At 52.5% G+C, this 24,168-nt stretch overlaps 2 protein-coding genes across 2 annotated transcripts in view; one reads left to right on the top strand and one right to left on the bottom strand.

The window, feature by feature from the left end:
* Nucleotides 1–24,168, top strand: part of SMYD3 (SET and MYND domain containing 3) — a 779,235-nt gene that overhangs the window by 733,740 nt on the left and 21,327 nt on the right. The gene's annotated exons all lie outside the window — the stretch shown is intronic.
* The window catches only part of KIF26B (kinesin family member 26B), a 409,198-nt gene continuing 398,380 nt past the window's right edge, over nucleotides 13,351–24,168 (bottom strand). Inside the window, exons 13-15 of the mRNA XM_045084746.1 lie at nucleotides 22,524–22,726; nucleotides 21,960–22,110; nucleotides 13,351–14,192 (exon numbers count right to left, since the gene is read on the bottom strand). Coding sequence (XP_044940681.1) covers nucleotides 14,044–14,192; nucleotides 21,960–22,110; nucleotides 22,524–22,726 — 503 coding nt within the window. The 3' untranslated portion in view covers nucleotides 13,351–14,043. The remainder of the gene's footprint in view (nucleotides 14,193–21,959; nucleotides 22,111–22,523; nucleotides 22,727–24,168) is intronic.

Raw genomic sequence — 24,168 nt, 5'->3', positions numbered from 1 at the left:
CAGTCAAGACACACTGGGCATGCAGAACAGTAAGATGTGATAAATGGGACCTTTTTCGTCACCGAGCGCCCATCCCCTGGGTGCTAAAGACAAGATGGACCTTCTAGAGACTTTCCAGCGGTGATCCCCAGCAGATAGAGCGTATTTAAGTTGAAAAAGAAAGGATAGGGGAAAGTGAAGAAATTAACTATTATGGACTGAATTCGGTCTCCCTGCATGTTAATGTGGTGAGGTCCTAAACCTTAGTACCTCAGGGAGTAACTGCATTTGGACACAGGGCTCTTCCAGAGGGGGCTCAGCTAAATGAGCTGATTAGGACAGGCTCTTATACAAGCTGACTGGTGTCCTTAGAAGAAGAGGAAATTTGGACCCATAAATTGTCTGTCTGCCCAGGAAAGAGGCTTCCAAGGAAACCAGCCCTGCAGGGTCCTGGTGAGACTTTCAGTGCCTCTGGAAGGGAGAGAAAATACATTTCTGTTGTCCCAGTCACCTGGTCTGTGGTTATTTTGTTGACGCAACCCAAGCAAACCAACACACTAAGTGTTATTTCTATTGGGATATATATATATATTTTTTTTTTTAAAAAACACCACACCACCACCAACAACAACAAAAACAACTAAAAAAAAATCCCAGAAAGCTTGCAAATACAGGCCAGAAAAACATTTTTTCCCCCCTGAACACTTTGACAGTAAGTTGTTGACCTTTTTTTCTGCTTATCCTTCCTAAACTTCCCTAGTGTTTCCTTCTCTGAAAACTTCTCCCATCAAAATAATTGCTCCTTATTTCGCCTTCTCCCCACTAAACCCCTGGAAGATGGGACCTGGGTTTCTTTCTCTTTGGAGTCTCAGCTTCTGACTGTGTATTTGGCTCACAGTAGGTCAGGGCTGGACAACTGTGCCCTGAGAGGGTCGGGCGCTCTGTCGGCTGGGCGGAGAATGTTCCTCCTTAGGGTGGGGGGCGAGGGGGAGTTCTCAGGTTGGCCGGGGAGAGAGATGATAAAGGGGCAGTCACAGTGGAGCGGGGAGACCGCTACCGTGGGAGAGGTAGGCTTGATGTAACCCGCAAGACCACAGGAGGGTGCCTTTCAGAATTGCACGGGGCTGGACGTGCCCTTGGATGTTGCCAGGGCCTTTGCCAGGGCAAGTATTGAAGAAATGTTTGCGAGACTATAAGCTCCGTAAGGGTTTGGGCCGTATCTGCCTTGTTCATGGCTGTTTCCCCAGCCCCGGGCATACCTAACACCTTGCGGTAAGCAATAAATATTTGTACAGTGAACGCATGAGCCAGCCGACAGCTAAGACCTTTCTGATTTTTTGCAGAGGCCCTTCCCACCTTCCGTGTCACTTTCTGACTCACCTTTGTCCAAAGGTGTGAGCTAACCCTTACCTCAGTAGGGCTGGTGCCGGAGATCAAAGGCGGTCACGATATGAAAGCACTTAGCATAGCACCAGGTGCTCTGTAAACACGAGTCAGTACCACCGCCTCTTCCCTTCCAAGGGATGTGTTGGATGAAGTCGTGCTGGGCTGACCTGGTTGGGGTTCAGAGGCCCTGAGGACCTATTTATGCTCCTGTCAATGCAAAACAGACCCAGGAATTCTCAATTTACCATTCTTTAGATGTTCCTTAGGTTTTAATAAGGACCTTGGAGATTCCTTCCTTTGCAACCAGGCAAGAATAATTCAGGTGCAGTAATTAGGGTTCATGCAGTCGCTGCTCTTGGGGACGGTCCTAATGAGGGTTTTTCTTTTTTTCTTATTGAGTTGTCCTCAAGGGAGCTCTTATTAGTGGAAGAAGAGACCTGCGGTCACAGCGGGAGGTGCCCTGTGTCAGTCCGGGTTCTGCAGAGAGCCGGAGTACGGAGGGTGTGCGTGCATGTGGACGGGGGTCCTGACTCCCCGCACACCACCAGGTCTCACAGGAACATGGGGGCTGCTGACCGGCCATGAATAATGAGCTCTGTGTGTGTGTGTGTGTGTGTGTGTGTTGGTGCGGGGGTTTGAGGTGGGGCTTGAGGGGCTGTCACAGTCCTGCTGGAGCAGGTCCCTTGTCTTGTCTGTGCCTGAGAGACTGAAGACAGACCTCGCGGGGAGGAGCTTGCTTCCCGGAGTCAGAAGTTTCTCCGTCATTTGTCAGGATAGAGGAGCACAGCCCCCTGGGAGACAGGAGAAGGTCAGGGTGACCTCACTAGCCTGTGAGAGCCCTGAAGGTCATGCTGGCTCCCTTCCCTGAGCCGGATCAGCACCCTCTGTCTACACTGTGTTTTCAGGCCGCCCGCACACCCCTGCACCTGCCCACTGAAAGTCACATGGTGCTGGTGAGTTGGGAGAAGGAGCCTCCCTCCCCTGCCCCCCTGACACATGTGTATGAGGATCGGGGCCAGCTGGGGACTGGGTGTTGGAAAAGTTACTTTGGGTCCTCAGATGCCCAGAGGGCAAACCGTGGGTGTGGAAGCCTGGGGTGCAGATGTGGCGAAGATTGCAGATGTGCGCACCTGCTCCGCTCAGCTCGGGGTGGGGGTGCACTTCTCACCCCACCCCTGCTCTTCTGCATCCCCATGAGGCAGGGCTAACACGTCCTCTGCCCTGGGGGCCACACTCCCACTCCCCAAAAACCCGCAGCCTTCGGAACAGCCTGGGGCCACTCTTACCTGGGCGGATCCAGTGCTCCTGGGTCCCCCGCTTTCTGAGGGTGCACCGCCCTGGGGGAGGGTGACCAGTGAGGGCTGTCCCCTTGTGTGCGGCCTGCACAGGCGTTGGAGAGGTACCCTGGGTACTTGACCAACACCTCGCTGGGTGTGTCCCTGGCCCGTCAGCCCAGCTCTGCACTGCTGTGTGCCTGGTGTGGACATGGTGACCACCCAGAGCCAAGCATCACGCCCTCCTGTCCCTGGCCCTCAGCAACCAGGTGAGGGCGGCACATCATCCCCACAGCCCTGCGCGCGGGGGTGGGGATGCAGCTTAGGCTCAGCACTAGGTATGCGAGCCTGTGCCCTGTCCCTGCAGACCTTACCCCGGCTGCCCTCGGGCCCTCCTGGGAGTGGGGGCTGCCTTTCCTGCCGGGCCTGTGGCCACACGGCCTGTGTGGTCTCTGTCCCTGGGGCTATTGCTCAAGGAAACAGTAGCAGGCAAAGACTTTCACCTGCTCCTTTGCAGGTGGAGCGGGAGGGAGCAGTGGCCTCGGCAGACTTGCCGCCGGCCACCAAGGACAGGGGCGACACGGGTTGTGTGCGGAGTAGAGTGAGCTAAGGGTGCTTCCCCCAAAGCCTTGCGTGTGCGTGTGCGCACGTGTGTGTGCGCACCCTGACGTTCCCCCCCCCGGGGGACGGAGGCAGCTTCTGCGAGACTGTGGAGCCTCTGCAGGGAGAGCTCCGCTAGCTCGGAAGGGCTCCGGCCAGGCCTCACCCTCCGGAAGTCCCTTCAGGAGACCCTGGAAGGCGCGTGACCTCAGTCTAACCGGGATGCTCGCGAATTACCCTCTACGACATTCAGACCTTCCATTTCCCGGTAAATGAGAGGAAGTGAAGACGTGATTGTCCCGAGAAGTGTCAGCTCCCCCATCCTTGCGGGGGGCGGTCAAGGCTCCCCTGCAGAGCGAGGCTCTGGGTCTGGCGCTGCACTCAGTTACGTGTCCCCTCTGCTTGAGGAGGACCGGCTGCTCCTGCCACCAGGTCTGACCTGGGTGAGCCTTTCCTGCTAGGGTGTCCCCAGAGCTCCTGAGGACAGGGTCGTGGGTCATGGGTCTGCTGTGGGCTTCTTGACTCCCAACCAGCTACGAGGGGCAGAGTGCCCCTGAGATGTCCTGTCATCAGTTACCCCCGGGAACGAGGCTTAGGGAGTGGGGGGACACACACCCCATCTGCTGCTCACAGATGGGGGCCACTGACCCTGGCCAACAAAGGGACAAGTGCTGAATGAGGAGAGCCGCCCAAGGTGGCTGTGGGCGAGATGAGCGTCTGCCTCTCCACCTCCTCGTGGTGGGTGAGCGCTTAGCAGGTCTTGACGTCCTTCTGCGCCCCGTGTTTGTCCATCCACGAGCCCGGGGGACTTGAGCGCGTGTCAGAATCCTCGGGGAAGCTTTCGGCCAACGAGCGTATTTGTGAGGTATCTAAGCCTCCCTTTCTGAGAGCGGTTAGCCAAAGGCCTTGTGATCCCCCCTTCTCTTCCCGGAACCAGGAGGTAGACCTCCCATGAGGCCCTTCCGAACCAGGAGAACAGAAGCATTCTCATCTTGGGGGGTGCGGGGGGTCGAGGCCGAGACGGACCTCGTGAGAGTAACTCCTCTTCCTCTGGCCTCTCCGTGCAATGAGTTATGTCTCTACCAAGTGCCTCTCTCTGTTCAACTGCGGATGAAAGCATTTCCGTTTTGCCCCTTCTTCGGGTTGTCCCTTAGGAAATCTTCTGTGTCGCCTAAAATGTAGCCGAAGTACGTGTGCGTGCTCTTACCCCGTTCACCTGTGTGATGCCAGTTACGTTCTCGGGCCCAACAGAGACCGAGGAGGAGGCCGAGCCAGCCCTCCGCATGCCTGTCATCTGGGGACGGGGACGCGTGTCCTCCCATAGCACCAAAGGAGTGTAGACTGAGAACTTGGGGTGCCCGACAGCAGGGGCCCTGCTCCCCCTTTGTGCTTGTGGAATAAGCCGAGTCCGTGAAATGCACGTCCAGGGAGGACGAGATGATGGTCCCGAGACGGTCCGCGAAGGCCGGTTCCGGACGCTGCTCGGGGTGCAGGGATTGACCCACGGGCCGGGGATCAAACACCTTGTGCTGTTTTTGTCCTCTTGGTACAGCTGTGTCGCTTCTGGAGATTATCCTAAGGCCCGTGTCAGAGTGTGGAACAGAGCTCTCTGTCCAGCACGTTTGTAGTGTCATTTATTAGAGCAAAAAATACAGACACAAGTGTAAGGGCAGGGACTCGTACCTCCACGCTGGTCCGTCTGATGGAATATTCTGCGGCCGTTAAGGTCCGCTGTAGGAGCACATGAGCTGGGGGCGTGAACGGCAGGCCAGGAGCACGCAGGGAAGAAAGCAGGTTCCAAAGCGTTTCTGTCCCGATGACGGAGAATGTGTAAAATTATATGCCACCGTGTGTCTATAAAATAATGGCAGTGGTTCTCTCTGCAGTGAGATTGAAGGCCATTTTTAGTTCCCATTTCCAGCTTTTCGGAAGTCCAGGGAAAGTACGAAAGGCCTTCCTCTCAGGGGCCGTGGCGGTCGGTGGATCCCTGTGGCCTGGCGGAGGCCTTCCCGGGGAGAGGCCCGGAGGATGAGCCAGTGAGGGCAACTTCATGATTCTGACATGAAAAGCACACTGTTTACCCAGCATGCGGGGACGCCGAGTACTGAAACCGTTTCTTCTGGTGGCCTCTGGGTCACCTCCCCTGCTGGAGACAGCAGGTGGCTCTGGGCGACAGCTCATGCCTTATCCTCTAAGTCCCTTGGCTTCCCAGCTCCGTCCTGGGCTGGCGGCAAGTGCAGGAAGAGGCTTCCCCAGCAAGGCAGGAAGGCTTTGGCCGAGGGGCTCTGCGGGAGGCACTGGGGACGGTCTGGCCTGGGGCCTCTCCTCGTGCCCAGCAGAGGGGGGCCGTAGGGCTGGGCCTGCCTGGGGGCTCCACAGGGAGTGAATTTCCAGAGCAGAAACGAGGTGACGGACAGGGTGACCTGTGTTTGTTCCCCCTCCCACTCTCCCCCTCTTCTTGCCCGCCCAACCCTGGGGCCTAAGAAGATTCTTCTGGAAGTGAGGCCTGGCTAAGGGCCCTCGATCGAGGAAAGAGGGCATGTGTTGGGGGCTGGTGGGAGAAGCCTTCCTCCTTCATTGAGGGGGGAGCATGTTCGCCTGTTTGTAATGGGTCTGCCAGCCAGTCTTGCCAACGTGGCCGAGTCTGTCTCATGCGCCGGAGCCCACTGCATCAAAGCAAACGCTCAGGAAAGGTCTTTTCGGGGATGCCATTCTCAGTGACCAGTACGGATCCCAGTGCTTGAGCATGACTCTTTTTCGTCTCTTGGAGAGAAAGGCTTCAGGAGGCTGGAAGCCAAGGCTGGGCAGTAGTTGGCAGGTGAAGGTGATGGATCTATTGAACCCAGGGCCTGGGCTTGACCCGGTATGGACCCGGGGCTTCTCCTCCACTGGGAACCAGGGACTTAATCCCAACTGTATATTTGCAAGTGCAGACCTCAGAAACTTTTGTTAAGTCTGTTTGAAATTTCAACAGACTCCTGCCCAAGGGTTTTCTGGTCCCTCCTCTTTTCCCAAAGGTCATCCCATCCGTCTGTCCATCCATCCGTCTGTCCATCCATCCATCCATCCATCCATCCAATTAATGAGTAGCCCTCTATCCCAGACTCTGTTCTAGAGGCTGCAGATGAAGAACAAGAGGCCCCCACAGGTGCAGGGAGCACACCAGCCGCTGACAGGCCAAAGTGTTTACACTCAAAGGGCTCTGTGTGTTCATAAGAATTTTCTGGAAACTAAAGCCTTCACCTGGAAGAGCGAGTGAAAGTGACAGACGTGGACACACTTTCTCCATGCAGGTGCCAGGATGTCCCAGCATGCCTTGCTCATAAATGGTGTTGCCTTGCTTTGTTCTCATATCGGTCCAGGGTGCCCTGGTGGACAGGAGGTTAATGTTCTCCCTGAGATAATAACGCAGCATCGAAAGGGAAAAAGAATAAAAGTAACAATATGCAAATTGAATGGTTTGAGAGACAGATAAGATCCTAGGTTTGGATGATTTTTTCCCAATGTTAAGGGGTAGAGGGGATTGGAGTCTCTTCTAGATGCTGTCTTTCTGGCTTCTCTTCTCTTGGGGCAGTGGCGGGGGGCAGGGGTGCTCAGAGTCAGGCAAGGCCTCGGTTCACTCTAATAGTGAAGGCTTCATTTCTAGAAAACCCTCGTGGTTTATAGCTTCCTAAGAACGTACGACTTATGCCTAGTGGGGCCCAAAGGAAGCCCAGGTATGTCTGGTGTGTGATTTGGGGAGATGAGCAGGGGGCCTGGGAGGTGCAGGTGTCCAAGCCAGGTCTGCAGCGTAGGGGACACAGAGTTGGAGCGTGGCCGTGTGCGGGAGTGTGGAGAGGTGCTCAGATGTTTGCACAGATGTTGTACGACTTCTTGAAAAGGGCCGGAACGGCCACTCAGGGGAGAGTGTCTGTGTGGTCGGGTTGGGAAGAGCTTGTCCTTGGTGGGCAGGGGTCCTGGGAGCCCAGTGGCTGACTCCCAGGGATGCCACATGGTGCTGGGGCTCCAGACTCGGACCCCACAGTCACCCAGCCCTGGCCATGCATCCACACTTGCTGGACACAGGCCTTGGCCCAGGAGGTCCCTCAGGGCCCAGGAGGAAGCCCCCAGCCAGGGTGTTATTCTAGGGAGAAGAACCCACCTCCCCTGCCCTGAACCGGTCCCCCTCAGAACAGAGGAATACATTGGACAGAGAGGCATCCAGAACTCGGAATAGAATAGAAGTGAACATTTAATGCCACCATAATTTCTTTTTAAACACCAGATTCTTTTTTGACAACATTTTACACCTCATATACCACAAAAAGTCCGAGATCGTAGCCAGCAAACAACGCCTTCACCCTAGAAATGGCACAAAGCTTAATGGATTCAGGTCATCTGTTTTGGAGAACTAGAACTTTCTCTTCCAGAATGTTCTCCAGGTAGCCTGTTCATGACCAAGCCAACAGCCAACTTGTACATAGCAATGTGAGGGCCCAGACGCAAAACCCAGCCTGCTGGCCAAGAGGCTTGTTGGGACCTGCCCAAGTACAGAATGGCTGGGATTTCAGCCTTTAACACATGAACGTTATTAAGAAGTTGTAACAGCCAACCCTTGTAAGCTAAGAGCTTGATTTTCAAAACGGCACCAATCTTGGATCCAGTTAAGCAGTGAATTTAAAACCGGGACCTTAGCTACGACCATTGAAACTTAAAAGGAGATTCTGGGAACCTGTCTGTGAATAGACTGTCCGTGACACAAATGAATGACTTCGCAGGCCTGGTCTCCAACTTCCAGGCTGGCCCATTTCTACAGATAAGCATATTTACAAACACATACATACATTTCTAGAGCCGCAGGAACCATGACGCTCATGAAGTACAAGGTCCTCATTTTATAGATTCGAACATGGGAGTCCGGCCCAAGTTCCGTGTCACACCCAAGGCCGTAGGACCTCTGACACTCCGGCTTTCTGTCCCGTGCTCTCTCCGTGCTCCACACCTTCTGTGCACACACATCCTTTGACGCCCTGTGCACATGTGCGTACACGCCAGTACGTAGGCGTGACGTGTGGCCACGTGTTCATGGGAAGAGCCCACAATTCCAGATTCGGGGTCATGGACTGCCTGGAAGCAGCTCTGGACTTGGGCCTCAGTCACCCACTATTGACTTAAGCTTCTTCATGGAGACATGATGATCATCAACCCCTACACGGAGCTGTAATTTCTTCAAAGGACATCCCATCACGGATTCCATTTTCTCTCTACGTGACCCCAGAAGGGCAGCTCTTCTGAGCTCCGATCTCCCTACTGGGAAGCCCAGGGTTGCATAGCAAGGGAGGGAACTAGGCTGGGCCCCAGCCTCCTGACTCCTGGATCCAGGCTTTTTCTCCAGGGGGAGCTGTGAGACGCGGGACCCTAGCCCCTCCCCGCCTCTCAGGGTCCCAGGGCGGGTTGGGGACCAGATGCCATAGGGATTACAGGTTGTAAACCTCACTAAAGTGCTTTGGTTTCTCCAGAACAGATAGGTACAACACAAATCCAAGGGCAGGAGCTCAGGTGCTTCTCCAGACCCCTTTTCCGTAGCACCTGAGGGGTGCTTGGGGCTCTCAGGGGACCGTGGGGACCTACTGCAGTCTGTGCTTTTTGCAGAAGTTTCCCAGAAGTCCCATCCAGGCCTGTGGAGGCTGGTGTCCAAGCCCGTGGTCATCAAATTCAAAATGCAGGGAACTTCCCGCATTGGCTACTCGCTATGGAAATGGCTTAGATGTTGAATGCAGCCTGATTCTTTGAGGACTGGACTCTCATCCCTGGTCTCCTGACTGATTTGTCTTTCGCTCCCAGACCCCTGACTCCATTAGCGGAGCTCACAAGAGGGAGGGGCGAGAACAGCCACAGATGCCCCCACGCACGTGTCCGTGCACTGGCCTTGGACCACGCTGCCAGGCGTGGTGCACAAATAAATCACGAAACACAGGTGAGGCTACATGACGGTATCCTGACCTTACAAATCAATTCTACTTCTTCCCGCAGTGAGCGGGAGGGACTGTGGCCTGCTGGTTCGCAGGACAGGGAACAGAGCGGGTGTGCGAGCTGGGAGCTCGGCACCCACCCTGATGCGCCTGGACACGGGGCGTTCAGAGTGGGTTCACTGGGTGCGGTGAACGCCATCTGTCGCCTCGAGTGCCTGCTCCGTGCCCGGTGTTAGGACATCAGCGTCCGGTTCTGCAGGGGCCCTCCTGAAAGCAGAGCACATTCGTTTAGGGATGGGTAAACCAGCTTCTAAGAATGGACAGAAAACTTCTTTGAGAAGGTGGGCTTGAGTTACAAAAGCTTCCCCTGGCTTGGATTTAGGTTTTTATCTGGAAAGAAATAGTTTGTAATTATAAAATGGTGTGTGTGTGTGTGTGTGTGTGTGTGTGTGAAATGGCTGAGTGACACAGATTGAGTTCTTACCCACAAATGTTGACAGGTATTTGCTGGAGGAAGAGAAAGATTCTAATCCAAAAGAACGTGGTATTTTCACAGCCTGTTCCGTGACACCTCCCCCCAAATACTTTGGGCCACTTATTGGCAGTGTCAGTGGAGCTGGGCAGATGGCCTGGATTCATGGGGCACAGAGTCCAGTGGGCCCTGCTGGCTGTTCTCTGTGGGGCCCGGTCTTCTGTTGGCAGTGATGCACAGCGTCCCTCTGTCGCAGAAGGCCGAGGGCCTGGGGACAGCAGAACCAGATGTTTTCAGCATCAACTAGTTGTGACAAGGCTTTCCACCTGTTTCTTACTGACATGGTTTCGAGGTTGAAAGGAGATGGCTTTAAAAGCAAGGGAATCTGTCAGCATGTGCTCAGAGCGGGCTGACATTCTGGAAGGCGGGAACACTGAGCCAACTCATGATTTCTTCTGGTTTCAGTCATGAAATGGACTTATCTTTAGTCATTTCTTTCATAGCCCAAAATCCTTTATGGAATTTTTGGAACCCTCCACTACACGTCAGCCGTGGCCGAGGCCACAGGTCGCGGTGTCTGCAGGCTCTCTCAAGCCTGGCCTTCTCTCCCAAGAAGCACAGGTCCGTCACCTGCTTTCCCACCTGGACACCTATGGAAAGGGTCACAGATCAGCCCAGATGTGCCATCAGCTTTAGAATCTGGAGCCCACAGAAGGGCTTCTTGCACTGAAGTCCAGGAACGAGCACAAGTTGTGTGTCAGATTTCTGGAAGCACCTGCCCGGATGGCGTTTGTGGCCACAGTGAGGTCACTGCCACCTTCCAGGGATGCGGACTTCAAGTGTAAGGCTAATTTAGGCCCACTGGCCAGCTTCTTGCCTGCTGAGTTCCCCACAACGGGCTGCGTGGCTTCTTGTCCCAGCTTCCACTCCTGCTCCAGCTCAGGGTCCCTTGGAGGACTACCGCCGGTGTCCACCCAGACCACTCTCTGCATCTGTCACAAGTTCCCCACGTTTGGAATAGTGACTGGAGATGAAACCACACGCAGGGTGTTCTGATTTCAAAGCTGGAAGAGATGGAGGTCAGCAACAGCTTCCCTGTGGTGGACAGGGGACTTCAAGGACCACAGGGTCCAAGGCTGCAGCTCTCAGGTGGGGGCCGCAAGCCCGGGACAAGCCCACCGTCCCCCGGTCACAGCACGAACCGGCCTCGTGAAGAGTGACCTGGATTCACTCCCTGGGAAGCAATATCTCCATTTTCCTCTTGTGGGTCTGAGTTGTGGGTCTGAGTTGTATTGTACAGCTCGTGCCTCAGCTCACACTATCTGGGCAGACCTCAGACAAGGAGCTTACAGATCTAGATGCTAATTTCACACAGGAGGTTTCCAGTCCTTCTGTTTGTGGATAATGACATGGAAACGGGTTCTCTGACCTTCTCCTTGGTCATCTGTCACCAGAACCAAACTGTGGTGCCACCTCAAATCAGGCCATTGGGCGAGGCGTTCCACAGTGATTGGGACTGCCTCGGGAGAGTTGGCCAGACCGGCTTCCCTTTGTGCCTAAAGAGCATCGCCTGCTTCCTCAACCTCTGGGAAGAGCCCGGAAGCGAGACAGCCCACAATTCATGACGTCTTCCTATGGGTAAGCCACACTTGGTACATGAAGATGTTTGCAGCTCAGTGAGGTTTCAAGGAAAGAGAGAGAAAGGAGAGAAAAAGCCAGAATGGACAATCTCTGCATGGAGTTGGCCGATAACTTCCTGAGCGACACTCATGGCACAGCATCTTGGCGAAGCCGGTCTGACCCAGTAAGAAAGCTTTAGGTTTCAGTCAACCCTTTGGCTACTCACGAAGTTGCAACCAGTGGAGAAACACAGGCCTGGGGCGTAGGAAAGCTTCCAGGGTTTGAGATTTTAAATTTTTGTAGATGTTTTGATTTGGTCTCGCTCCAGAAAAGGCACTGGGGACCCCATGGCTGGTCCGTTGAAGGCAGGCAGTGCTGCATGGTGACCTCGGGGCCGGGGGAGACGTGCCGGGGAAAAGCTAAGTACGTGGGCTCCCCCTCAAGTGGGTGTTTCCAGCACAGACTAGAATACTCATTTCTGACAATTCCCAAATTAAAGGCTTTTCATCAAGTGGTATATTTCAGGGCAGCGACCAAAACGGATGCAAACTCTGACTCAAAAGATGGGCATTCCTTGGGGTCCGGAAGCTTCCATAATGTTCAAGCCCTTTCGTACAGGTGTGGGGAGGGCAGAGACGTGCCCAGAGCCTTGTGCTTGCCCTGCCGGCTGGGGTGAAGACTGAGGAGCTGGGGGACGCCCCACTTCCCATGGTGACAGGCGACTTGTCTAGCTAAGGGGAGCATGGTCCATTCTGGAGCGACTTTCACCATGTTGGAGCCCGTTCAGTTGTCCAACGTGAGCATCTTCTCCAAGTGTGTGTCTGCCTGGGAGCAGGTGGACATGAGGCAGAGCTGGACTGGTCACCCACGAGACTGGCTTCCAGGTGCACGAGCCATCGGGCCATTGGTGTCGGTTCTGACCAGTCAAGGACCACGTGCCGTAGGCTCACGAGACCCCCCCACTCCCGTGCACTGACCCAGCTGAGCTCCACCGGCTGCCTTGCCAGCTCTGCTGGGCTATGTGCCTCCAGACACATGCTCAGGTCTGATTCCTTGGGTGCGTCTGGATCAGAGGCACTGGGTAGCAGGGACTGTCGAACTGAGAAACTGGTTTACGGTAATCTCACGGTGATCTCATGGTGCACTGGAGGGCTGATCCGAAGTATACTCTGGAAGAGCCCCAGCACCCTCCCCTCCTGGCCGCAGGAGGCGGCAGGTGGCCCCTGCAGCTCCATGGCTGCTATTAGATAATCTCTTGACCCCTTGGTGCCTTGGGGTCTCATCACTAAAGTGGGTAAGAGAATCCCTAAGGGAGTCGAGGCAGGGATGAACCCCTCCCCCATCTGAGGACGAAGCCCCATGTTCCTGGGACAGCCCGTGCACGAAACTCTGGGCTCTGGCTCTCCAGGGAGTGTGGTTCCCAGCAGGAACCCTGCCTTCTGTGGCCAAGCCGGAGGGGACCAGCCTTGTTTCTTTTTGGGATGGAGGCCTCAGGACGTGGGAGGTTGGGGACATTCTGCATTTGAGCAGCACTCTGGACCCCAGAGACGTCGTGGGGTCCCAGCACCCTCCTTGTTCTAAACAAGACTGCTGCCAGTCTCTGAGCACAGACCAGCTTGAGACGGTCTCCATGCCAGGCAAGAGCCCTAGCTTCTGATAGCGTCGCAGAACCACAGAACAAAAAATATGGCTCTATTGAGTTGGTTCAAGCTTTCAATCCAGTCTTTGGAATAAAAACGACTGTGAGAAAGGTTTTTGGAGGGCCAAGAAAACCTGGGTCTGGGGGTAAAGGAACCAGTATGCACGCCAGGACTGGGAAGGAGAGGCTCCATCTGGAACAAATCTCTCTCTCAAAGCACACGGAAGGCCCGGTCATAAAGGCTCCTTCTCCCGGGAAGGTGCGGCCCCGTCTCCTCTCCCGTTCTCTCGAGCTGACGCACCTGCCCCGCGAGGCCCCGCGCCCCTGGCGAGAGGTGGTGCGGAGTGTCACCCACTGTCCCCGCCGTCTTTGGAAACACACTGGCTCGTGCCCACCGAGTCTCTCTGTTCCGTTCGAATGGCCTCACCGTTAAGAACCGTAAAGGACAGTGAACATTTATTCAGAGGCAATACTGATTAGGGGATAGAGCTACAAACACTACTTATTTAGAAACAGCAAGTCAGAAATAGGATAAAACACCAAGAGAAAACGAGCTGTAAATACATTTCAAAAATGCGTCTGATTTTCTTTTTCGTAGTGGTGGCGGCGGTGGTAGTTTCCTCTGGACTAGCACCATCTGTACACAAGAAAGTCTCAACATAAACTGTGGATAATAAAGATTTGCAAGGCACTTAATCAGTCGCTCTGGGTCATCTGTTGTTGTGTGTCCGCTTCCGACAGCAGTCCTGCACGTGCCCTCGCCCCTTCTCGCCAAGCCGGAGAAGAGAGGGGTCCCTTGCCAGCAGTTCTTACGTATCAACGAGTTCTCGAAAGTTCCTCAAAGTGCTTTTTCAGTCTCATGGGGCTTCCACGTCCCTTGGGCTTCCCAACATTTCCTCCTCCCACACGTGTGGTGTTTGCATCTTTCCTACCGAAGACAAAAAACTGCTTCCGCTCAGCGCTCGCTGCAGACTTGCACCAACCTTCGTCCTCCTTCTGCTGTCTCCAAGCCGCGGGCACCAAGGGGCTGGCTGGGGCGGGGGGGGGGCGGGGGGGGGCGGGCAGGGGTAGCGGGGGGTCCCCGGGCAGTGAGGGGAGGGGCAGGCAGGCCGGGCCGGGTCCTCATCGGCGCCGGGAGGTGATGTCGAAGCAGGTGATCATCATGAGGTGGGCCTTGCAGAAGTTGACGCGGCTCTCCAGGCGCTCGGTCACGCACTCCAGCGCCTCCAGGTACTCCAGGGAATCGAGCTCCAGAACCTGCTCCAGGTCAACTGCAAAGGAGGAGAGGCCCGATGGAGACGCGCGGAGGCGTGGCTTGGGAGAGGCCCCGCCCCCGTCGCGGCCCCGCCCACTCCTGGCCCCATTGCCCAGGCCTGGGACAGCGCTGGACTGCTGCCTCCCGCGGCTGATGCAGAGAATCCCCTCCTTTTGTGCGGGTGGCCCTCACCTGAGCGACATTTATACCTCTGTCTACTTCCGTCTGTTCCCTAGCGGGCTGAGAAACCTGACCCTGTCTCTGGGCACTTCCTGCCTCCACACACGCCCTGGTGCTTCGGGAAATGATGAGGCCAAGTCCATAATAACGAAGATTGCTTGCGCTCAGAAGACAAGCGGAGATTCGGGACCCAGAGGCCATCCCTCACGGTCAGGCCCGCACGGAGAGCGGTCTGTTTCCTTTGGAGCCCAAGGAGCAGTGATGTGGGAACTGGACAGCAGCCCAGTTCCCTGCTGTCCGGTGGTGACCGGCTGCAGGATGGTGGCGGGGAGTCCAGCAGGGAGGGGAGGGGGGGATGGCCCCGGAAGAGGACGCTGGCCCAGGACCCCCGGCTCAGCCATGCCTCCCCGGCGCCGGCACAGGTTCCTTCGAAGGGAGAAGCGCAACGGCTACTCTGCCTGCATTACAAGCCTTGAGTTGCCATGAGGAGTAAAGCAGCAACGAGAGGGGGTATTGAACGTGGCTCCGGAACCCGAGCATGGACGCCACGGGGGCTGTAACGCAGGCTGCCTCCGCAGGTGCCCTGGCTGAGATCCCAAGGAGGGAGGAGACTTGCTCAGGGTCCCAGACAATGAGGAGGACAGCTGGGAAGGAGACTGAGGGCTCTAAGTCTGTTTTTAAAAAAACAGAGGTAAGATCCAAGACACTGACTGAGGAGTACCCTGAACTTCCCTCCTTGCACACACAGGCCAAGCAAATCCTCTCGAAGACGGAGGCTGAAGGCCTTCTGCACAGCCCAGGCTGGAGGCAGCACACAGAGAACCACAGGAGACATGGAGGCACAGCACTGCAGGGAGACAGCACCACCCACACACCTCGGCCAGGACACTGGCGGCTTCTGGGGGAGGATCGAGTCAAGGGGCCAGCGGAAGACACGTCAGCCCTGGGGCGCAGGAAAAGCCATGGGTTAAACGTCTCTGACAAGAGGAGAAAGAAACCAGCCCTGTGCCACCCAGCGAGGGGCTCAGCTGGGACTCTCCGGATCAGAAGTGCTGGGGAGCTCGAGCGTTTACATTCAGCCCCAGCTCGACAGCGCAGAAGCAGAGCAGGGTCCAGGTGCCGGGCCAGCCTACCGTCTCAGTGGACCCTGGGCCCCAGCCCACACCAGCTCTGGATGCCCAGGGGCTCGGGGACAACATCAAATGTACTAATATTCACATTATAGGGGTCCAGAAGCAGAAGAGAAAGAGAAATAGGCAGAAAACTTAAAAGAAATAATAACTGAAAACATCCATAGCTTGGGGAAGAAAGTGTAGAGAGCTTCAAATAAGGTGAACCAAGAAGGTCCACATCAAGACATAATAATTGAAATGTCAAAGATTAAATATAATTTTTAAAGCAAAACGAGAGAGAAGCAACTCTTCTCTCTGAAAGAGAAACCTCATAAGACCATCAGCTGATCTTTCGGCAAAAACTTGGCAGACCAGAAAGGAGTGGCAGGATATATTCAAAGTGCTAAAATGGGGGGAAAAAAACCAAACAAACAACCCCTACTATCAAGAATACTCTACTTGGAGGCGCCTGGGTGGCTCAGTGGGTTAAAGCCTCTGCCTTCAGCTCAGGTTGTGATCCCAGAGTCCTAGGATCGAGCCCTACATCGGGCTCTCTGCTCCGCAGGGAGCATGCTTCCCCACCCCCCTGCCTGCCTCTCTGCCTACTTGTGATTTCTGTCAAATAAATAAATAAAATCTGTAAAAAAAAAAAAAAAAAAGAATACTCTGCTTGGCAAGATTATCATTCAGAACTGAAAGGAAATAAAGAATTTGCTTAAACAAAAGTTAAAGGAGTTCATTGCTACTAAGCGAGCCTCACAGGAAATGTTTAAAGACACTTAAGTAGAAAAGGCCTTAATTATTAGAGAATTATGAAAGGAAAAAATTCTTGAGTAAAGCGAACATACGGTGAAGGTAGGAGATCAATCAGTTAAGAAAGCTCATATGCAGGCTAAAAGAAAGAAGTAATAAAAGCAATTATATTTAACAATCAGTTAAAGGGATTCACAAAAAGATGTAAAATCAGACAACATATATGTAAAATGTGGAGAGAATAAAAAAGTTCTTTTAGAGTGTGTGTAAACTTAAGTGGCCTTCAATTTAATATAGACTGCTATGTATTTAGGGTGCCCTATGAACCACAAACCAAATAGATACACAAAAATGAAAACAAAGGAAACCAAACCAAGCATAAGACTAAAGGAAGTAATCAATCACAAGGAAAAAAAGTGAGAGAAGAAGAAAGGAACGGAGAAGAATTACAAAAACAACCAGGGAACAATTAAAAAATTGCAGTAAGTACGTACCTATTGATAATTACTTTTAGAGGAAATGGTCTAAATGATCCAATCAAAATACAGAGGGGGATAAAATGGGTAAAAAACCAAGACCCACTGATATGCTGCCTATAAGAAACTCACTTCAGACCTAAAGACATACAGAGACTGAAAGTGAAGGGATGATAAAAGATATACCGTGCAAAAAGAAGAAGAAAGAAAAAAAGCCAGGGTGACAATACTTCTCTCAAACAAAAGAAACTTTGAAACAAGAACTGTAACTGTAACAAGAGACAAATAAGGGCATTACATAATGATAAAGAAATTGATCCAAGAGGATATAACAATTGTAAATACCTATAGAGCACCTAAATACATAAAGCAAATATTAACAGATATAAAGGGAGAAACTGACAGTCACAGAGTAATAGTAGGAGACTTTAATACCTCACTCACATCAGCAGGTAGATCATCTGACCAGAAAATTGGTAAGGAAACAGTGGCTCTGAAGAACATATTAGACCTCATGGACTTCAGATACACACGGAACAATCCATCCCAAAATGGCAGAATACACATTATTTTCAGGGGCACATGGGACATTCTCCAAGACAGATCACATGTCCAGAAACAAAAACAAGTCTCAGTAAATTTTAAGAAGGGTGAAATCATATCGAATACCTTTTCCAACCATAGTATTATGAAAGTAAAATCAATTACAAGGAAAAAAAAAAAAAAACCAACCCTGAAAACCACAATCATGAAAAAACACTAAATAACATGCTACTAAGCAACCAGTGTGTCAATGAAGAAATCAAGATGGAAATGAAAAAATAATACATGGAGACAAATGAAAATGAAAACAAATGGTCCAAAACTGGGACAGAGCAAAAGTAGTTCTAAGTGGGAAGTTTATAGTAATACAGGTCTACCTCAAGAAACACGAACAATCTGGAACAATCTAATCGTATACACAAATGAACTAGAAAAGAAGAAAAGCCCAAACTAGTAAAGGAAATAATAAAGATCAGAGTAGAAATAAATGAAATAGAGATTAAAAAAAATAGAAAAGACTGATGAAACCAAGAGCTGTTCTTTGAAAGTAAAACAAAATTGATTAACGTTCAGCCAGACTCATCAAGAAAAAGAGGACTTAAGTAAAGAAAATTAGAAATGAAAGAAGAGAAGTACCAACCAATATCACAGGAATACAAAGGATTATAGGAGACTATAACGGAAAATATGCCAACAAATTGGGCCACCTAGAAGTAATGGATACATTCCCGGAAATACACCATTTTCCAAACTGACTCAGAAGGATGCAGAGAATCTGAACTAATTACTCATAATAAAATTGAAACAGTAATCAAAAACTCCCAACAAACAAAACTCCAGGGCCAGATGGGCTCACAGGTGAATTCTACCCAACATTTAAAGAAGAGTTAATACCTACTCTCCTCAAACTGCTTCAAAAAAGCAGAAGAGGAAGGAAGCTTTCAAATTCACACAATGAGGCCAGCATTACCTTGATACCATAGTCAGATAAAGACACTATAAAAAAGAGAAAACTACAGGCCAGTATTCCTGACCAACACAAAAAGTCTTCAACAAAATATTAACACACCACATCCAACAATATATTAAGAGAATCATTCACCATGATGAAGTGGAATTTATTCCATGGGTGCAAAAATGGTTCAATATCCACAAATCAATCAACATGATACCCCACATGAACGAATCAAAGGATAAAAACTGTGGCATCATTTCAATAGTGGCAGAAAAGGCATTTAAAAAAGTACAACATCTGTTCATGATCAAAACTCTCAGGGTGGTTTTAGAGGAAACATACCTCAACATAAAAAGGCCCCCTCGGACAAACCCACAGCCAACATCATCCTCAGTGGTGAAAACCTGAGAGCTTTTCTTCTCAGATCAGGAATAAGATAAGGATGTCCACTCATTTTTATCCAACGTAGTACTGGAAGTCTTAGCCACAAAATTCAGACAACAGAAAGAAATTAAAGGCATCCAGATTGGTAAGGAAGAAGTAAAACTGTTACTATGTGCAGATGACATATACTTTATGTAGAAGACTCTAAAGACCCTACCAAGAAACAATTAAGAGGAACGAATGAACTCAGGAAAATAGCAGGATAGGAGATTAATACACAGAAATCAGCTGCAGTTCTATATAAGAACAAAGACCTAGCAGAAAGACAAATTAACAATTTCTGATTGCGCCAAAAAGAGTGAAATACCAAGGAAAAAACTTAACCAAGGAGATAGAATATCTATACTCTGAAAACTACAAAATAATTGATGAAAGAAATTAAATATGACATAAATGCAAAAATATACCATGCTCATGGATTAGGAAGATTAATATTAAAATGTTCATACTATCTAAAACAAGCTACAGATTCAGTTCAATCCCTGTCAAAATACCAATAGTAATTTCACAAAACTCGAACAAAATGAGCTAAAATTTGTATGGCACCACAAAGGACCTCAAAAAGCAATCTTTTAGAAAGAAGAACAAAGTTGTAGGTATCCCAATCCCAGGTTTTAAGCTATACAACAAAGCTATGGTAATCAAAACAGCGTGATATGGCTCAAAGATAGACCAATGGGGCCGCCTGGGTGGCTCAGTGGGTTAAAGCCTCTGCTTTCGGCTCGCGTCATGATCCCAGGATCCTGGGATTGAGCCCCGCATCAGGCTCTCTGCTCAGCAGGGAGCCTGCTTCCTCCTCTCTATCTGCCTGCCTTCTGCCTACTTGTGATCTCTGCCTGTCAAATAAATAAATAAAAAGATAGACCAATGGAATAGATGGGAGCCAAAGGAATAAACCCATGCTTATATGGTCAATTAGTCTATGGCAAAGAAGGCAAAAACATACAATGGCGGAGAGATAGTGTGTCTTCCTAAAATGGCATTGGAAAAACTGGACAGCTATATGCAAAGAATGAAACTGGACCATTTTCTTACACCACACACAAAAATAAACTCAAAATGGATGAAAGACCTAAATGTGGGACCTGAAACCACAAAACCCCTAGAAGAAAATAGGTGGTAATCTCTTGGACATTGGCCTTAGCAACATTTTTCTAGGTATGTCCCCTGAGGCAAGAGAAACATAAGCAAAAAGTAAACTACTGAGACTAGAGCAAAAGAAGCTTCTGTTCAGTGAAGGAAGCCAGTGACAAAACAAAAAGGCAACTAACTGAGTGGTAGAAAATGTTTGCAAATACACCTCATAAGGGGTTAATAGCCAAGGTATATAAAGAGCTTGTATAACTCAACACCATAACCCACAAATAATCTAGTTTAAAAAAATAGGCAGAGGATCTGAATGGACTTTTTTCCCCCAGGAAGACAGGCCAGCCAACAGACACATGAAAAGAAGCTCAACATCAGGGAAATGCAGATCAAAGCCACAGGGAGGTGTCCCCTTAAACCTGTCACACTGGCTGTTCTACACATAGCACACGTGCATATGCACACACACGTATACGTGCGCACACACGGGAATATTACTCAGCCCTGAGAAAAACCAAGCTCTTTCCAACGGTCACAGCACAGATGGACCCAGAGGGCATTATGCTAAGTGAAAAACAAATAGCATTTGGTTTTACTTATATGTGGAATTTAAAAGAGACTGAAAAATGAGCAAACCAGAAAACAAAAACAGACCCATAAATAGAGAGAACAAGCTGCCGCTGGTTGCCGGGGTTGGGTGGGGGGAGAGGGTGGCGGGATGGGCCGAGCGGGGGAAGGGGACTGGGGTCGGGGGCCGAGGCGTCCAGCTACAGACCAAGTCACAGGGACGGAAGGCACAGTGTAGGGAACAAGGCCACAGTGGTTCTGTCACGGCCTTGTGTGGTGACAGATGGTGGCCGCACTTGGGGTGAGTACAGTCTAGTGTATAGAATCCGTATGTTGTACGCCTGAAAAGAGTAACCGTGTGTGTCAACTGGACTTCAATAAAGAGAGCAATAAAATTTTTGAAAATCAAAAAAAGAACCCACCAGGACCTCACCACCTCAGGCTGTTACTGGACCACCTCAAAGGTGGCATCAGAATTAAGAATGAAAGTAAAAATGGTTGCCAGCACCTAGATTTCTCTGCCAATATCCGACTTATCACCCACACCTGGGAACAGTGTGCAGCCTTATTGGTTGGTCCCCGCCCCGCCCCCTGCCATTCTGGGTTTCATCTCGTCTTAAAGGAACGATCTGTGTTTCTCCTTCCATGCGGCCTCCTGTTCATTCCCTTTATCAGTGTCAAACGGTCGCTGATTCTTGACACACATGAAGGCATGAAGAAAGCGACTGCTTCCCGGGAGCTTGCACACGCATGTGCTGGGGCGTACACTTGCTCTCATCCCGGGAAAAAAAGTGACTTTGTGAACACCGTTGTCGAGCCTGCCTTCGACATAGTTTTCAAAAAATAAAACTTGAACACAAACCGTGCAAATGAAGAGGGGCGGCTGCCCGCATGGGCCCCGGGGATGTGAACGGCCTGGGATTCACGAACGGAGGAGCCACGAGTGGGAGAGAGGGAAGGCCTGGGCCCCGTGTTTGTGCCGCGGCCAGACCTTCGCTGATGTCCTCACTCGTGTCTTCTCCCCGCCAGTGCTGGGGAAGCAGGCCTGAGCGAGCCGTCTCCCCTCTGGCTCAGCTCTGGGATAACAGTAATAACGCGGCTACCAGAGAGCGTGCCGTCATACGGGCCCAGCAGCGCTCACGCCTCACAACTCCCTATGAAGCTGGCCCCATTATGTCTCCCTATTTGACATTCAAGGAAATCAAGGCTCAGAGAGGTTAGGCGCCTTCCCCGAGGTCCCACATGACCGGTGTGCAGGGGTCAGGGGTGAAGGCAGGGAGGCACAGGGAGTCTGGGGGGCTGGCGAGCATTGGACAAGGGAAGGAAAGGGATTTTAATAGCAGTCATGCAGTTGATTCACGGACTAGGTCTTCCAATGCTGCGTTGCTATCAGTGAAATAGCTGGGACCTGAATGGAGCTCATGTTTTGTGATAATATGAGACAGCTGAATCTGTCAGAGCCACATTGTTCTGGATTGTTCTGAGATGCCTGGGACTGAGACACGGGGGAGGAATTCCTGCAAGAGCATCCTGGCTACGCCTTTGCTGCCCGCCCCGCCCCCTCTTCCCGGCAGAGCGCGAGGCTGTGGGCCCCCGGAGCCCGGCACCAGCTGCACAGCACCCCCACCCCCGTGGGCCCGGTGACAGGGAGCAGCCCGGGGCCTTACACTCGCTGAGCCACTTGTTGGGGTCCAGCATCAAGTACTGCTTGGTGACCTCCAGCTCCTTCATCAGCCACTCGTACTTGGCCCGGACCTCCGCGATTCTCTGCTGGCGGTGTTCCAGAATCTTCAGTTTCGCGTTGAAGCCCGTGACCTCCTAGACGGCAGATGAGAAGGATGGAGGTGCGTGGAGAGAGGGAGGAGGGGGCCCCAGCTTGGACGCAGGCCGCCTCCCGCCCCTCGTGGGGAAGCTGGGAGGGCCCCGGGCCCTCCGGGCCGCGTCTGTGCCTTCTGCCCAAGCCCAATCACAGGACCACAGGGTACGACTGTCACGGGCATTTCTTCCATTTAGGAGGTGGCTGGGGCTCCAAGCTGGAGCCAGACAAGCCCCCAGGACCAGCAGCTTCCCCAGGCTTTGAGCCTTCGGGGTACCCGGACAGAGAGGCTCAGAGCTCTGTGGCTGGGGCAGAGCCACCAACTCCTGCGCGCCCCAGAAGCCCGCGGGCAAGTCTGCGTGGGTCTGAGCACACGGCCCCGGGGTGCGGGCAGGCTGGGGACCAGACGGCTCACCTTGCTGCCGCCCCCGCGTCGCCGCTGCAGCCGCTCCACGTCATCGATTTCATAGACTTTGATCTCGAAAGGTTCCACGAGGCCCCTCTGGGTGCTGCGCAGGGGGCCGTCCACCCAGCGTACCCCGCTGCTGCTGGCGGGTTTTCTTGCAGGGGACGGGGTGTCGAGGGACAGTGCTGGGATGAGCCTCCGTCTCTGAGAACCTAAGGACAGAACGAAGCCCAGAGTTTATCTCTTTAAGGATCAGTCTTTCAAGAGTATGTATCTTGTGATGTGTGTGCGGGGACGCACGGGCGGTCTGTGGCAGGCCTGACCGAGGACTGTCTACCGCCCGGCCACGTGCTCAACAGTGATTCCCTTCACCTGCCTCTCCTGCTCCCCGGGCTTGTGCTCCCGATGCCTCGACCCACGGTGGCCTCCACCCCATCCACGCGCTCCATCCGCACCCCCCGAGGCTGGATCGTGGCGCCTTCCCCATGTCTGAACGCTGTCCAGGCTTCCACCGTGCGACCCCACTCGGGACTCGGCGGTTGGCCTCGGTCACCATCCGGCTGCACGCTTCTCCTGCTCTTTTCCCGTTAGGGGACAGGCCTCCTCAATGCCGCCCGCCCCTCCCCACCACCCTCGAGCCTGCGTGTCGGTGAGCTCCAAGAGCAGAGAAGACGGGGGCTGATCGAGATGTAATAAAAGAAATCCCCCTGACTGTGGATCGTCGTAGGGAAAGGAGGTCCTATGACCACCAACATTCCTTATATTATCTGCGTCGTCTCCTGTGACGTGCGCATTGGAGAGACGGTGCTGGTGGCGCGCTACCCGGCCCCTCGCCTGGCTTCTGGGGGAGCCCGGCCGCGTCTCCCGCTCTCCAGCTCCAACTTATCGCCACACCACACTCTGGCTAATCCCAGGCACTTTCCACCAACGCGGGTCTCCAGGAAGGGGACCCAGAAGGTGAGTTTAATGACACTTGGCTGTTCCTCGTGCTACCCGTGCTACAAAACCCTCAGAGTTCAAGGTTACCCTCCTTGTGATCTATTTCTAATTCATTTTTCAACCAAAGCATTACAGTTCACAAGCAGGGCGATAACTGCCCATCTCCCTGGGCAGTTATAAGCGATAAACGGTAACTGCCCGTCTCCCCTGCAGGTTCAGACATCCCCAGGAACATTGGCACAACCCAGGCATCCAGCTAAGAGTTTCCTTTGTGGAGTAATACGGCTTCTCTTAAGCTGCCTTCGATATGTGCCACTCGCGTCTGACAGCCAGCATGTCTCTTAATAACCACCTAAATAAGAGGGACAAGGTCACCTAACCTGCAAAGCGCTTACGTCCACTGCCACGTCCATCCTGGGGCTCCGAATCCCCGTCCGCTCCTCGCAGACACTGGATTCTGCTGGCGCTCAGTATCACACCCATCTCTGGGCCCGAGCCTGGGGCTTTCCTACACCGGGGCCTCGGACAGCCTTGCCCAACAGGAGAGCCTCCAAGGACAGCTTTATGGATGGAGGCAGCCCTAGGCAACGGCGGGTACAGAACCTGCTGGCCGCGATCCACGCAGCTCTGTACCCCAGCACAACAGCCGAGCCCCCAAACCACAAGTCTCGAAGAAAGAGGAATGGAGGAAGAGAGAAAAGACTGGACTGGTCGG

Source organism: Mustela putorius, unplaced genomic scaffold (genome assembly GCF_011764305.1).
Source record: "Mustela putorius furo isolate JIRA1106 unplaced genomic scaffold, ASM1176430v1.1 tig00000785_pilon_pilon_pilon, whole genome shotgun sequence".
Taxonomy (NCBI): Eukaryota; Metazoa; Chordata; class Mammalia; order Carnivora; family Mustelidae; genus Mustela; species Mustela putorius.
This window is presented reverse-complemented; position numbering and strand designations above follow the sequence as displayed.